This window comes from Tursiops truncatus, chromosome 17 (genome assembly GCF_011762595.2).
Source record: "Tursiops truncatus isolate mTurTru1 chromosome 17, mTurTru1.mat.Y, whole genome shotgun sequence".
NCBI lineage: Eukaryota > Metazoa > Chordata > Mammalia > Artiodactyla > Delphinidae > Tursiops > Tursiops truncatus.
Genome location: NC_047050.1, coordinates 34,159,796 through 34,173,070, shown reverse-complemented (window position 1 = coordinate 34,173,070; position 13,275 = coordinate 34,159,796). Strand labels below are relative to the sequence as shown.

At 38.1% G+C, this 13,275-nt stretch overlaps 1 protein-coding gene across 2 annotated transcripts in view; it reads right to left on the bottom strand.

Moving 5' to 3' along the window:
• NECAB1 (N-terminal EF-hand calcium binding protein 1) overlaps positions 1 to 13,275 on the bottom strand; it is a 279,084-nt gene that overhangs the window by 1,007 nt on the left and 264,802 nt on the right. For both annotated transcript variants that reach the window (XM_019925422.2, XM_073794583.1), the window contains 3 exons: positions 10,482 to 10,594; positions 4,296 to 4,373; positions 2,909 to 3,000 (listed from right to left, as the gene is read on the bottom strand). In XM_019925422.2, coding sequence (XP_019780981.1) covers positions 2,909 to 3,000; positions 4,296 to 4,373; positions 10,482 to 10,594 — 283 coding nt within the window. The remainder of the gene's footprint in view (positions 1 to 2,908; positions 3,001 to 4,295; positions 4,374 to 10,481; positions 10,595 to 13,275) is intronic.

Genomic DNA, 13,275 nt, shown 5'->3' with positions numbered 1-13,275 from the left:
TTGCGGCAAGCGGAGTCTACTCTTCATTGCGGTGCTCGGGCTTCCCACTGAGGTGACTTCTCTAATTGTGGATGGAGCATGGGCACTAGGCGTATGGGCTTCTGTAGGTGTGGCACGCGGCTCAGTAGTTGTGGCTCACAGGCTCTAGAGCGCAGGCTCAGTAGTTGTGGTGCACGGGCTTAGCTGTTCTGTGGCATGTGGGCTCTTCCCGGACCAGGGCTTGAACCCATGTCCCCTGCATTGGCAGGCAGATTCTTAACCACTGTGCTACCAGGGAAGTCCCTGCTTTATTTCTTAAGATGTATCTTAAGTAAACCACTTAGAAATCTTAATTAAAAAGCAGTATTGGGTTTCCCTGGTGGTGCAGTGGTTGAGAGTCCGCCTGCCGATGCAGGGGACACAGGTTCGTGCCCCAGTCCGGGAAGATCCCACATGCCGCGGAGCGGCTGGGCCTGTGAGCCATGGCTGCTGAGCCTGCGCTCCGCAACGGGAGAGGCCACAGCAGTGAGAGGCCCGTGTACCACAAAAAAAAAAAAAAAAAAAAAAAAGTCTTATTAGAAATTGTTATTTGTGAATTAGTAATACAAACCCACTCATTGTGTGTTTCTAACTGTAATAACTTTCAGATTTTTATTTTAGGTCAAAATATATGCAGCATTTCAAAACTACATAAACAAAATGCACAAAACTAGTTGTTACAAATATAAGTCATATGGACATTAAAATCATAAATAATATTTATAAGCTAATTTCAGCTTTTTGTCCAGGGAGATATATCTGCTGTTTGTTCCCAAGGGAAGTCAGCTGTTAACAGTGATAGAACTTTCAGTTTAGAATAGAGTAGGATGACCCAATAGATGTTAAAAATCTTGTTTGAAGTAGGTTTTTAAAATTGTGTTAGAATCAAGCCTAACTTTTTTTTCTATCAAATTCCAGTGGTTGTAGAAATTAGATGTGATGTGAAAATCACACACACATGAAAAATAGGGTAGCAATTAAAAGGCATTAAATTGTATTCACTCTGAATTCTGAGAACAGGAATTGATCCAGTTTTATCTGTACTCAGTTTTTCTCTCTAAATTAGGAAATGCTCTGAGAGAGAAAGAGTAATAGAATGCATGTACCAATGATACTAATAGTGCATAAACCTGCCCTTAAGATCTAGAGTAAATATAAAAAATCAGGCTGAGACTGTCAGAGTCAGCCAACTTGAAAGCATTCACACCTGATCTCCCCATCTCCTCACCTAGCTTCAATTCCAGAATTGACTTCTTCATTTTCCATTTATTGCCAATCCATCAAAATCTACCCTAATTTTAAAATTCCTACCATTTTATTAAAACTTCTCTTGTCAAATCCAATTTTCAGTCCCATTCTCTTCAGTCATGCTCTCCTACATAGGCCCCCTGAGGAGCACTGTACTTTGCATGTTACTCCTCTTTTGGTTTCCTTGATACTCTGTAACTGTGACTCTCCTATCTCTGGTTCCCCTCAGTCTCCTTAATGAAAGGAGGCTTTTCTCTCCCAACCTTTTAAATAAAGGCAGTTCCTCAGGCTTCTGTTAGATATTTTCTTCTTACCTACACACTTTCTCACCAACGCCCGGCTTCAACCATCATCTTGCTATGGTTAACTCCTGAAAATTCTATCTGCAAGGGAACTCTATGGATATCGTCTTGGTTCAGATGCTTTTTTTTCCTGGCCTAGATTATTGCCCTGCCTGACCAATTTCTCTCCTCTCATGACATTCACCTTTCTCCCTCCTGCCACAGTTACTACTGATTAGAGCATTCACTAGCCCTCTCAAAAACCTTTAATGGCTCCATAATACTGTAAGAAGAAAGTTAAAATTCCTTATTATATTTTCAACTCCCATTTCCTACTCTCTCCTCTCTTTGCACATGTACCATATACAAGCCTTATGCTTTAATCATATCTTTGCACCAATTAACACAGCACATTTAACATTTCTTACATTTGTTCATGTCTACAATTTATCTCTAAGTACCCTTCTTCTCCATCTTTATTTGTCCAAATCTAATTTTTTAAAGTCCAGCTCAAGGATCATCTCCTCATTAAAAACTGTTAAAGAGGCAATCCACTCCTCTAAATTCACATAGCACATTATGACTCTAATAGGTAACTATTATGTATGTCCTGAGCTTGTTATTTTTCTGCAAACATTTGTCTTTCCTACTGGACAGAAAGCATTTTATAGGTAGGGACTGTATTTTTACTTTGTACCCTCTATAGCTCCCAACACAATGCTTGTTCATAACTGGAGCTCAATCAGTGCTAGTAAACAGGCTAGGAACCCCAGTATCCCCAGTGCTTAGCACTTATTAACATTCAGTAAAAGTATGTTTAATTGGTAATTGAATGGATGGGTAGATGAACAAATAATTTTTGTTCTCAATTATCTTAAATAAGGTTTGGCTAGGCCAGACTTCTCAGGCAAGTTCATTTCAAATTTCTCTTTCCCTTCTCCTTTTTCTCCAATTACAAAAAATATTTTAACAATTATTATAATAAAGATATTTCTAACATAATTCTAATCTCCAATCTATGGTCACCTATTTCAAATTTATTCAATACACTATAATATAGTAAAGAATTTGAATAATTTTTTGAAATGTCATGATTTGTACTTCAAATTGTTAAAAGGTGACCAGCAAATGACTAATATTAGGTTTAATACAGCCAGGAATACAAATAGGGTCAACTAAGGACTAAAGGCAATAGAAAAAATATATAGATCTCTTATTTCCTACCCCCACTCTCCAATTTTAAGATAGATAAAAAAATAGAGTACAGTTGATGAAGGGGAAAGGGCTAGAACATACTGTCTTTTAAACAGAGAAAGGCAATACAAAAGCACATAGAAGAATTGTGAACCCAGGATAATTACCAGGAACTAGCATAGTAGATGTGAGTTCTGGAGTTTCCAAGAAATCCACATTACTTCTTTGGAAGGTCTTGCTATAATTCATCTGACGGTGGCTGTATAAATAATTATAGGTTATGGCTGTGCAATTTATTACAATCTTCCTGAGTAGAATGTAGCACAGTTCAAATTCACTCAAGGTGGCAAGGTTTCGGATGATTTAGATTAAGTGCCTGAATACGGACTTCTTTTCTTGGTTATTTACCCTTAAAAAAAGACTAAGGAGTAATTTAACAAGTATCACCAGAATTTTTTTTTAAAACAGGAGAGCACTAATTCTCTAGAGAAGATAAAACAAAAGGAGATAACTGTAATTGCAGCAAGAAGTTTAAACAGAAGGAAGACTATCTTGGGCATCAGGATGTTTAAAAAATAGGATAGCTAAGAAGAAGGACTATAGATTTTCCATCTCTAGAGGATAAAAAGAAAGAAAAATCATCTAAAAGTATAGGCCTGGAACTACAGAGTTGAATAAGTTGCCTTTAAAGCTCCCTTTTGTGCCTGAAATTCTGTTGATGTCATTATGCATTATAGCACAGTGTTTAAAATAGCCACAAAAATAAAAATTTTAGGTGAAATATGTATCAAATAAATTTCCAGGTATTTGTTTCATTACCATCATTTAACACCCCAAAATATGGACTTATTGGAGAGCTATATTCTCTGTGCCACTTAAAGCCAACTAGAACTATTTATATAATCTCAGAATAGCAAAATTTCCTTCATCTCATTTTTCTAATTATATATTTGTTACTTATTAATAATTATTTTAATTTCAAAGAACTTGATTTATCTTTTAACTTTATCGAGGAATAGTTAACAAATATAATTATATACAAAACTGAATGATTACAAGAGAAGTTGACTTGCTTTTAATCTTTTCCAAACAATGTCTTGAATTTCCCTTTTATTTGCAGTAAGTAAAGACATTTCAAAAAGCTGTTAAGCTATGATGATCTTAACCATTATATATAGCTATATTGCAAAATAAGAACCACAGAGCTTAAGAAAAATTAGGAAGTAAAATTATTTTCATCTTTTTCTGCATCCTTTGTCTCCCACCCCTGCACACCTTAGACACCCATGACCCACATCTAAATCTGTTTACCTGAAAGCATCAGTAAAATGGTAATTCTTAAAGTGTGATCATAATCAAAAGTTTTTGTGCTTCAAAAGGAAAGTGATTTCAAATCCATAAAAAGAGTGAGATTTAGGAAAATGAGCAAATAAGACAGGTTTTAAGGTGAGGTAAAGGGAATGGAGTTTTTTCTACAGGTTCTAAAATTATATCATGTATATTGCCACCTCCCTGGCAAAAAAATAAAAAAAATAAGGCCTGCTCATAACTTACCTATTCCACACACTACTGTTCTCCCAGAACTCGTAAATCGTGTAGTGAGATTCATTTGAAAGCTTCTGTATAGAAATACTGAAATGGAAAAGGAAAGGTGTAATTAGCCACAGGAAATTAAATACAAGAAATAAACTAATATTTCTAATCACCTCTAATCTTATCCATTTGTATAAGAAACACCTATGGTTCCTGCATGAAAATTGAAGTTTTGTCAATAATTGATTAACATGTCTGTTTGTTTAATATACGTTTTTAGTTTTCTGGTTTGGCATCATGAATACTGTCTCAGTATATTTCAGAAATCACAAATATAACTTTGTAAAATTTCCTTCATATATCTATTCAAAAAGATTTTGTGAGTTCTGTTTTGCCAGGGTTCAGAAGAATGTGAGTGCATGCCACCTTCCTTGCCCTCAGCTGTTGCTCTTTGGATCAGTCCAATCAGCCTCCAAAGCTCTTGCCCTTACCTCTATCTCTGGATTGACAGTTTTTGTTTGGGGTCCTGCTGTAAGCTAAGTCACCTGGACCACACTGCTACACAACTAACTCCAACTTTGCCAGTGCCCAGTGTTGGTCCTCCTCCTTTCTCTTTTACACACTCACACCTCTCAACTTTCTCGCTGTCCAGATCAAGTTTGAGTCCATATTCTGGCCATAATTGTAGTTTTTTTTGTAATTGCTTTTCCAATTTAGGGAAGACAAATTTGTTCCTTCCAGCCTTCTGGACTAGCCTGAGAGTGGCTAATAGCCTATATAATATGTTTTGGAGTAGTGAAGAGAGAGGAGGTGGGTGAAAAGACAAGTTGAGGTGAAGACTGGATTTAATCCGGTAGCAATGAGGAGACACAAAAGGGTTTAAAGCAGGGAGAGTCTCATTGTTGAAGCTGGGTTTTAAAAGATCCTTCTGATGGCCGTGTGAGGTAGCCTATGGAGAACAGTTCAAAGCAGGAAGAAAAGTTAGAGAGGTAGTGAAACTAGCTTAGGTGAGAGATGATGAAGATCCAAATTAAGGTAGAAAGAAAGGGAGAGGGGATAGATTCATAAATTTAAGGGAGAGTAGGATACAAATATAAAGATTCCTTTAAAAAATTAATTCCACAAGTCCAGCTTGTTCAGCCTAACGTTTCACAGTATATTCAGATTATAAATCAAAATCAGAGGTTAGAAAAACAATAAGGATTTAAAAAAACAAATCAGATGGGGTGCTTTTTTTTTTTTTTTTTTTTTTTTTTTTGGTACGCGGGCCTCTCACTGTTTTGGCCTCTCACGTTGCGGAGCACAGACTCCGGACGCTCACGCTCAGCGGCCATGGCTCACGGGCCCAGCCACTCTGCGGCATGTGGGATCTTCCCGGACCGGGGCACGAACCCGTGTGCCCTGCATTGGCAGGCGGACTCTCAACCACTGCATCACCAGGGAAGCCCGGTGTGGTGCTTTTTTAAATGGAAGTATAGTTGATTTACATTATATTTCAGGTATACAGCATAATGATTCAGTAGTTTTGCAGATTATACTCCATTAAATGTTATTACAAGTTAATGGTTATAATTCCCTGTGGTATACAATACATCCTTGTTGCTTATCTATTTTATACATAGTAGTTTGTATAAACTACTCTTTTTTAAATTTTTTAAAATAATTTTTATTGGCGTATAGTTGATTTACAATGTTGTGTTAGTTTTGGGTTTACAGCAAAGTGAATCAGTTATACATAGACATATATCCACTCTTATGATTCTTTTCCCATATAGGTCATTTCAGAGTATTGAGTAGACTTCCCTGTGCTACACAGTAGATCCTTATTATCTATTTTATATATAGTAGTGTGTATATCTCAATCCCAATAAATTGAGAGATTGGGAAAAATTGGGAGAATAGAATATTGATTTAAGAGCAAACATACGGTAAGCTCAGTGTAAATTTAGGATTTACCTAAGTGTGGCCAGCAGATGGTGGTAACTACACCGAAATTGTAATACTTATTTGGCTTGTAGTTTGGTGTTTTTCACAGAGCTATTGATCAAGCTTGCTTCAGTTAAGATATGATGTAGCAAGTATTGTTCTTAGTTCAATTTCAGATTTTCTCGGGAAAGGTTTATAACATAATCAAAGGAATTGAACAGAAAGTGAAACTGGAGATTTTCTAACCCCAGGAGTTTATAGATGGGCTTTTGGGGGGGTTCCTTGAAATCCCAGAAATGAGCTGAAAATTACTGTGCATATCTACTTTTTCCTGGGAAGAGAATCCATAGTTCTCATCAGAGTCTAAAAGGATCTGTAATCCCCAAATGTAATCTGACAATGTAATGGTCAAATTTCAATCCATGGCTATGAACTGCCTCCTACAAACTAATTCATTTGTATTACTTATTACATATAAAAATCACTTATCCTGCTATCTGAACCTGCCATTTTCCAGACTAGCCACAAGAAATTCACGAAATTTTAGCCTGATGCTCAAGTTTTGAAGGACTGAAGAAGATAACACAGTGTGATAAGGTAGTGGTTTGAAGTATAGCCATACAGGCTTACCTTCATCCACCATGTATTAGAGCTTTGTCACCTTGGGCCCATTACTTAACCTGTTTCCTCACCTGTTAAATGGTGGTAATAATAGTACTGAGTACTAAATAAAGCATTATATGTAGAATGTTTTGCCCAGTAATTGGTATATTGTATGTGTGTATATGTGTGTGTGTGTGTGTGTTAGCTGTTAGCTCAATAGTGAAAAACAAAGTAGCACTTTACTTAGGTGAGTGAAAGCTAAGCCTTCATGGTATCAAAGTTGAGAAACATGACAGAATTAAAAGGAACAGAAAAGAAACTGAGGGAAAAAGACAAATCTTTGAAAACAATGAGGAGCAGCAAGCCAATAATAATGATGATAACAATTATTACATTATTATACATACTAATAACAATGGCGATGGTTGCTAACATGTATTGCTCTGTTCCAGGCCCTGGTTTAAGCATTTCCCATGGATTAAGTCATTTTACCTTCACAGTCACTCTGGGAATCATATGGTAGATACTGTCTGTTGCCTCCCCAACTGTTATTCCCCTCTGTCTAACCGAACCCTGCCATTGTTCATTTTGCAATATATCCAATGTACCAATCAGTGCTGGGCTGAGACAGTCATCACAATCTCCTTTCTGCTAAATATTTGTTTTCTAACCTCCCCTGTAACCAGGAATAGCCATGTGACTTGAGTTGGGCCGATGAGATGCCAAGGGAAGTATGCTGAGAAGCAAGGACTTCTGGGAAACTTTCTGTCCTTAGGTTCAGACATGAGAGGATGGCTTGTTGGTGTTGCTCCTTTCTCCTTCTTCCTGACTGTAGGCCATCTGGTCAAGAGCCAGATGGAAGAGTTGAAAGACCAGTTCAGATTGTGTCTCAAAGGACTATGGGTGAAAATGCTAATCAAAATTGTTCTACAGACTGGGTGCTTTCAATTAAGGGCAAAACTGACCAATACACAGCAATGACATTTAAGGACATTGATATTTGAGACTGTACAATACAGATAACAATACATATGCAGTGATGACACTGAGACAGCAAGAAAAGGTTAATGATAAAATTTTTAGAAACTTCAGTCAGCAATATTTCTGTTAAAAGGGCTTAGGGCTTGAATGATTAGCTTTCAATTATTTGCAAACTTAAAATTACATGATGTAACTCTGAGCTTTTGCTTTGTGACTGTACTAACTTAAACACCCTCAGTCTTCCTCCTCAATGTATTCATACTTCCTGTGGCACTTAAAAACTCACTGGCTAAAGCAAGAGTTCTTTGGCTAAGCTGTCTCTGGATAAGGTCACTTAGAGCTTCAGCCCTGAGCTCCAGGACACTTTGAACATTCCAGGAGCTGGAAAATGTCAGTGAAATGGGGAAAAATGATGTAGCTCAGGAACGGTTGGGGTTAAACATCTTACCTAAGGTAGCTTGGCTCATCAGGAACAGGACACACTTCATCTTGGCTTCCTCTTTTCCCCAGGTGGCCTACCTTAACTCACAGAGCCTAATCACTGGAGTAAGGGGCACACAGGAGGGATAGTTCCTACAATTCTCCACCACACTACGGCCACCCATTTATTTTGTCTATATAAAAATGCTGATAAATTAATGGTTCAATGTGCCACAGGGTACCATGAGTTCTTAAGGATGTTTCTTTGGCCATAGTACAACTCCCAGGGTTGATTCTTACAATGCAGTTCCACATTCATCTTCCCTACATCCTTGACATGGAGTTCAGAATACATACAAATTCTAGAATTTGGTAGCTGAGAGTAACTTCACAAATCATTTTATTCTACTTAACAGCTGTGAAATTAAGGCCAAGAACATGGCTTTAATTGTTCATGAATGAGTATCCTATTTTCCCAACTGGTTTCCTAGATCCTTGGAAGCAGAAACTATTCTCAACTTTCCGAAGTCATGCATGGTTTTGAGAATACACTGTGTGCATCATATATATTCAGTTGGTACCTCCCCGTGCCAAACACAGGGATTAAATAAGCCTTCATGATTACAAAATATGCAAAAAGAGTAATCAAAAAATGTGTGTGTGTGTGTGTGTGTGTGTGTGTGTGTGTGTTATACATGGGTCACACAATTGCTCTGCTTGGGTTTTTCAGTAATTTTTTTTTTAACATCTTCGTTGGAGTAAAATTGCTTTACAATGTTGTGTTAGTTGCTGCTATATAACAAAGTGAATCAGCTATATGTATACATAATACCCCCATATCCCCTCCCTCTTGCATCTCCCTCCCACCCTCCCTATCCCATCCCTCTGGTGGTCACAAGCACCGAGCTCATCTCCCTGTGCTATGAGGCTGCATCCCACTAGCTATCTATTTTACATTTGGTAGTGTATATATGTCAATGCTACTCTCTCACTTCATCCCAACTTCCCCTTCCCCTTCCCTGTGTCAAGTCTATTCTCTACGTCTGCATCTTTATTCCTGTCCTGCCCCTACGTTCTTCAGAACCTTTTTTTTTTTTTTTAGATTCCATATATATGTGTTAGCATACGGTATTTGTTTTTCTCTTTCCCAAACCCACAAAGTTAATACAACCCATGTTTAATTCCAGAGCCAGACTTCTTAGCTGCAGAAGTATTCTGGCAGAGTGTGAATAAAATATAACTAGTAATTACTGGGAGGAACACCAAAGAGACATAAAGTATGTGTTTCTATGTGCACATACATGCATGCATACATGTGCTAAAAAGCTTTCCCAATGTTCTAAGAGTATTGTGAAATACAATTTAAACAAGCTCCTAAGGTAGGGGTGGATTTGGTTGTGGCAGTTTTCCAGGAGCAGGTGAGTTTGATCTTTGGCATAAGGTAGAGCATGGTCTGGCAGAGACCTGAAGCTGGGTGCACACTTCTGGGAAGGAGAGTGGCCAGATTGAAGGCACAGCGGTAAGACAATAGATTATGCTGGAAAGGCAATATGCACCTGGGCACTGTTGAGGCATAGTGTTCAGGTGAGGGAGAACAAATGGTAGCAGTGCTATGGATCTCTGGGGTCTGTTGGTAGTATAATTGTAGGGTCAGGATAAACTTCTGGCATTTGATAAGCTACTCATTAGATAGTTATTGCAGGTTTCTGAATAAGAGAATTCTATGATAATTGTTTCCGGGAAATTATAATTGTAGTAGTTGTTTCTCGGACTACTTGGAGTAGAGAAACTGAAGATGAGGTATAGGTAGTATATTTTAGTAGCCTGAGATAACAGAAGCCTGAGCTGGAGTGGCCATGGAAATAACTTTTTTTTTTTTTTAAATGACAAAGTCCTGCCATCAAGACTTCAGAGATGGTGCAATTTCATAATGAATGGCTGAAATGGTGGTTATTAGGCCATAGGGCGCACTCTCAAGGTAGCAATCAGAGCTAGATGCACTAGAGTTGAGGCCTCATATACCAGAGATGATTTAAATCAGAGTGTGAGTCTGCCTGGATGCAAAAGGAGGAATTTCAGTCTATTTGACTTCCCTTGGTGCTCCTAATGCTCAAATCCACACAGAGTCCAAGGATAAAAGAGAAAACAGCCTGTTTAACTCTGCAAAATGTATCACCCCGAGGGCTAGAATGACCAGCATAACTTTAGATGAAGATTCTCAAATACCAGTCCTCCAGACCCCACCTTCATCTAAGACACATGCACAGGAGCACTTACCGCAAGCAACCACTTTGGGAGGAAGCGCTCTCCACATAGTGTTTCAGAGCGAGTTGGAATTCTTCCAAGTCCTCTTCTCTCACAGACATCTGACGCTGCACAAGCATGATGTGCTGCAGAGGAAGGGGCAAGTGTTACTTTGTTGACTATCATGGAGCCTCCCTAATCCAACCCCCTACTGCTCATCCCATCCCTCCTCACAAAACAAACAATTTTTCATCTAAAAATGACTAAAAAGCCCATGACTAGTCCAAGTAATAACACTGTATAAAAGCTGTAGTATAGGCAGGATATTTTCTTGCCTCTAGTAACAGGCACTAAAAAAGGTGTCCTTCATGATGACATATTTCCCTTTTAAAAGCAGTGGTTCTCCATCAGAATCACTGGGGAGGTTTTAAAATTACATTTATATCAGAATCTCTGGAGTGAGGTTCACGCACTGGTATTCATAAAAACCCCTCCAAATGACTTTAATGTGCAGCCAGGGTTGGAATCACTGACCTAAAGTCACTTACCAAATTTTAAAGAGAAGTTTTATTGTACACAGTGCACAGCTCCAGCTTCTCCTTGGCTATTTTGTGATATTAGACATATTATGAATTTCATTACAAACAACCAAATTTCAAAAAAATATGTGTTCACTGACGCATTTCCAAAGCTACATAAACCATCACAGGGTTCTCAAACAATTAACCACCTATAATAGGCCCCACTCAAATCTCATGGCATTAGATGAAGCCTGTGTTTAATGGATCATGCTGGGTTGGATGACAACTGATTCTTGTAACAAATCCTATTACCCTTATAGCACCTGTAGTTTGAATACTTTCCTAAAGCTATGCCTATGGGCTTCTCATGGTATTTTGATCTCAAGATTAGTCCTTTCCTCATCAATTGTTGGTAGTGAATCATAAAAGTGCAAAAAAAACAAGGATTGGAGGTGAATTATAAAAGTGCAAAGCAACAACAATAATGTGAGAAAGATTTAGAATATGAGGAAACTAACTTGCATGATCTTACCCAGCTATGTAGAAGTAGAGCTAGAATTAAGCCCCTGGTTTGCTATCTCCAATTCCAATGAGCTTCTCTCTTAATGTTAACAGCTACCATTGGATGAACACTAATTATATTGTAGGTATTATGTTAGGCACGTTTTATATTGAACAAATGTTCCTACTTTGTGTTCCTACAGGGAATTAGTAAATGCTGGATTCTAGTATACAGTGATGGATTAAGATAGAATTCTTGTCTTCATAGGTTTTAGCAAAGAAATAAACAAGTCTTGAACACTGTGTCTAAGAAGTAATTTTAGGTATGGCCCATGAAACTTATTGTATGTAAATTGATCAGAATTCTACTAAAATTTTGACCAACTGTATTGCCAAATAAATTTTGATCCTTGTGTTAAAATCCTTTGACTATTTAAGGCTTAAAATAATATTTGGGCCCCCAAACTCATATGAGCTGGAAGCACGCTGTGAATACTGCATAACCCCCAAGAAAGGTAATGTTCCACAATGGGCTGACTCAGGTGTGGTCATGGATGGTAATGGACCAAGAAGAAACTCTTAAAGAAGAACAGAAAACAGGGTTCCTCTCAGAATGGAGATCTGGTGTCTAATAGTGGAACTTCCTTCATTAAAATACCTTCCCAGCATGAACTCATCGTGGCAACTAACCTGTGAATGTTGTGTATTTCCTATTCATCTGTTTTCTGAGCGGCAGTTTTATGGCATTTATCCTGGCCTAGTTTTATCATTGTATATTTTATTTGTGTGTGTGCAGGGGTTGGGCATTTCAGACTTTAAATGGCTACATCCTGACCTTACAGATAAGACTAAACATCATCCAGGGATCCTGGATTTGAGCTAGAAGCAGTAACTGGAGGAGACTTTGGGCGGTCTCCCTTGTGAAGGTAATGTGTTCTATAAATGTGAAAAGAAAGATGCAAATGAACATCTGATGACCAGAAGGTAGACTATGGCACAGACTCCAAACTGTTCATCAAAATCCATTTCTTTCTTCTTTCTAGATATAGAGTTAGACTTACAAATTCCATTATCCCTTGCAGTTAGGTGTAGCCAACTGATGAGTTCTCACCAACAGAATATGAGCAGAAGTGCTGTGTACTACTTTTGAGCCAAGACTTTCAGGAAAGATGTGAGCCTCCTCCACCTTCTCTTTTTCTTTTCTGCTAGTAAGATGAAGACCTGCCTTAGGACTGGCAGGCCCATAGGTGAGAGAAGTCTGTGTCCCTGAATCATTGTGTGGACTATTTACTAGGAAAACTTTTATTGCATTGGAATCATCCTACATCTTGGGTCTATTTGTTTTCATAACCTAGTCACCTAAATGAGTTCAGTAATTTTAATTGAGCTTTATCTTATTTCCCTTCAGGATCAGGAATCAAAGTCAATAACTATCTCCTAAGGTTGTATAATGAACAATCAGCCTCCTATCTGACTCTCCCAGGGCCTAGGTTTTTTGTTGTTTGTTTGTTTTTGTTTTCTGTAACATCTTTATTGGAGTATAATTGCTTTACAGTGGTGTGTTAGTTTCTGCTTTATAACAAAGTGAATCAGTTATACATATGTTCCCATATCTCTTCCCTCTTACGTCTCCCTCCCTCCCACCCTCCCTATCCCACCCCTCTAGGTGGTCACAAAGCACCGAGCTGATCTCCATGTGCTATGTGGCTGCTTCCCACTAGCTATCTATTTTACGTTTGGTAGTGTATATATGTCCATGCCACTCTCTCACTTTGTGCTAAAGATAATCCCTACCAAAATAATTA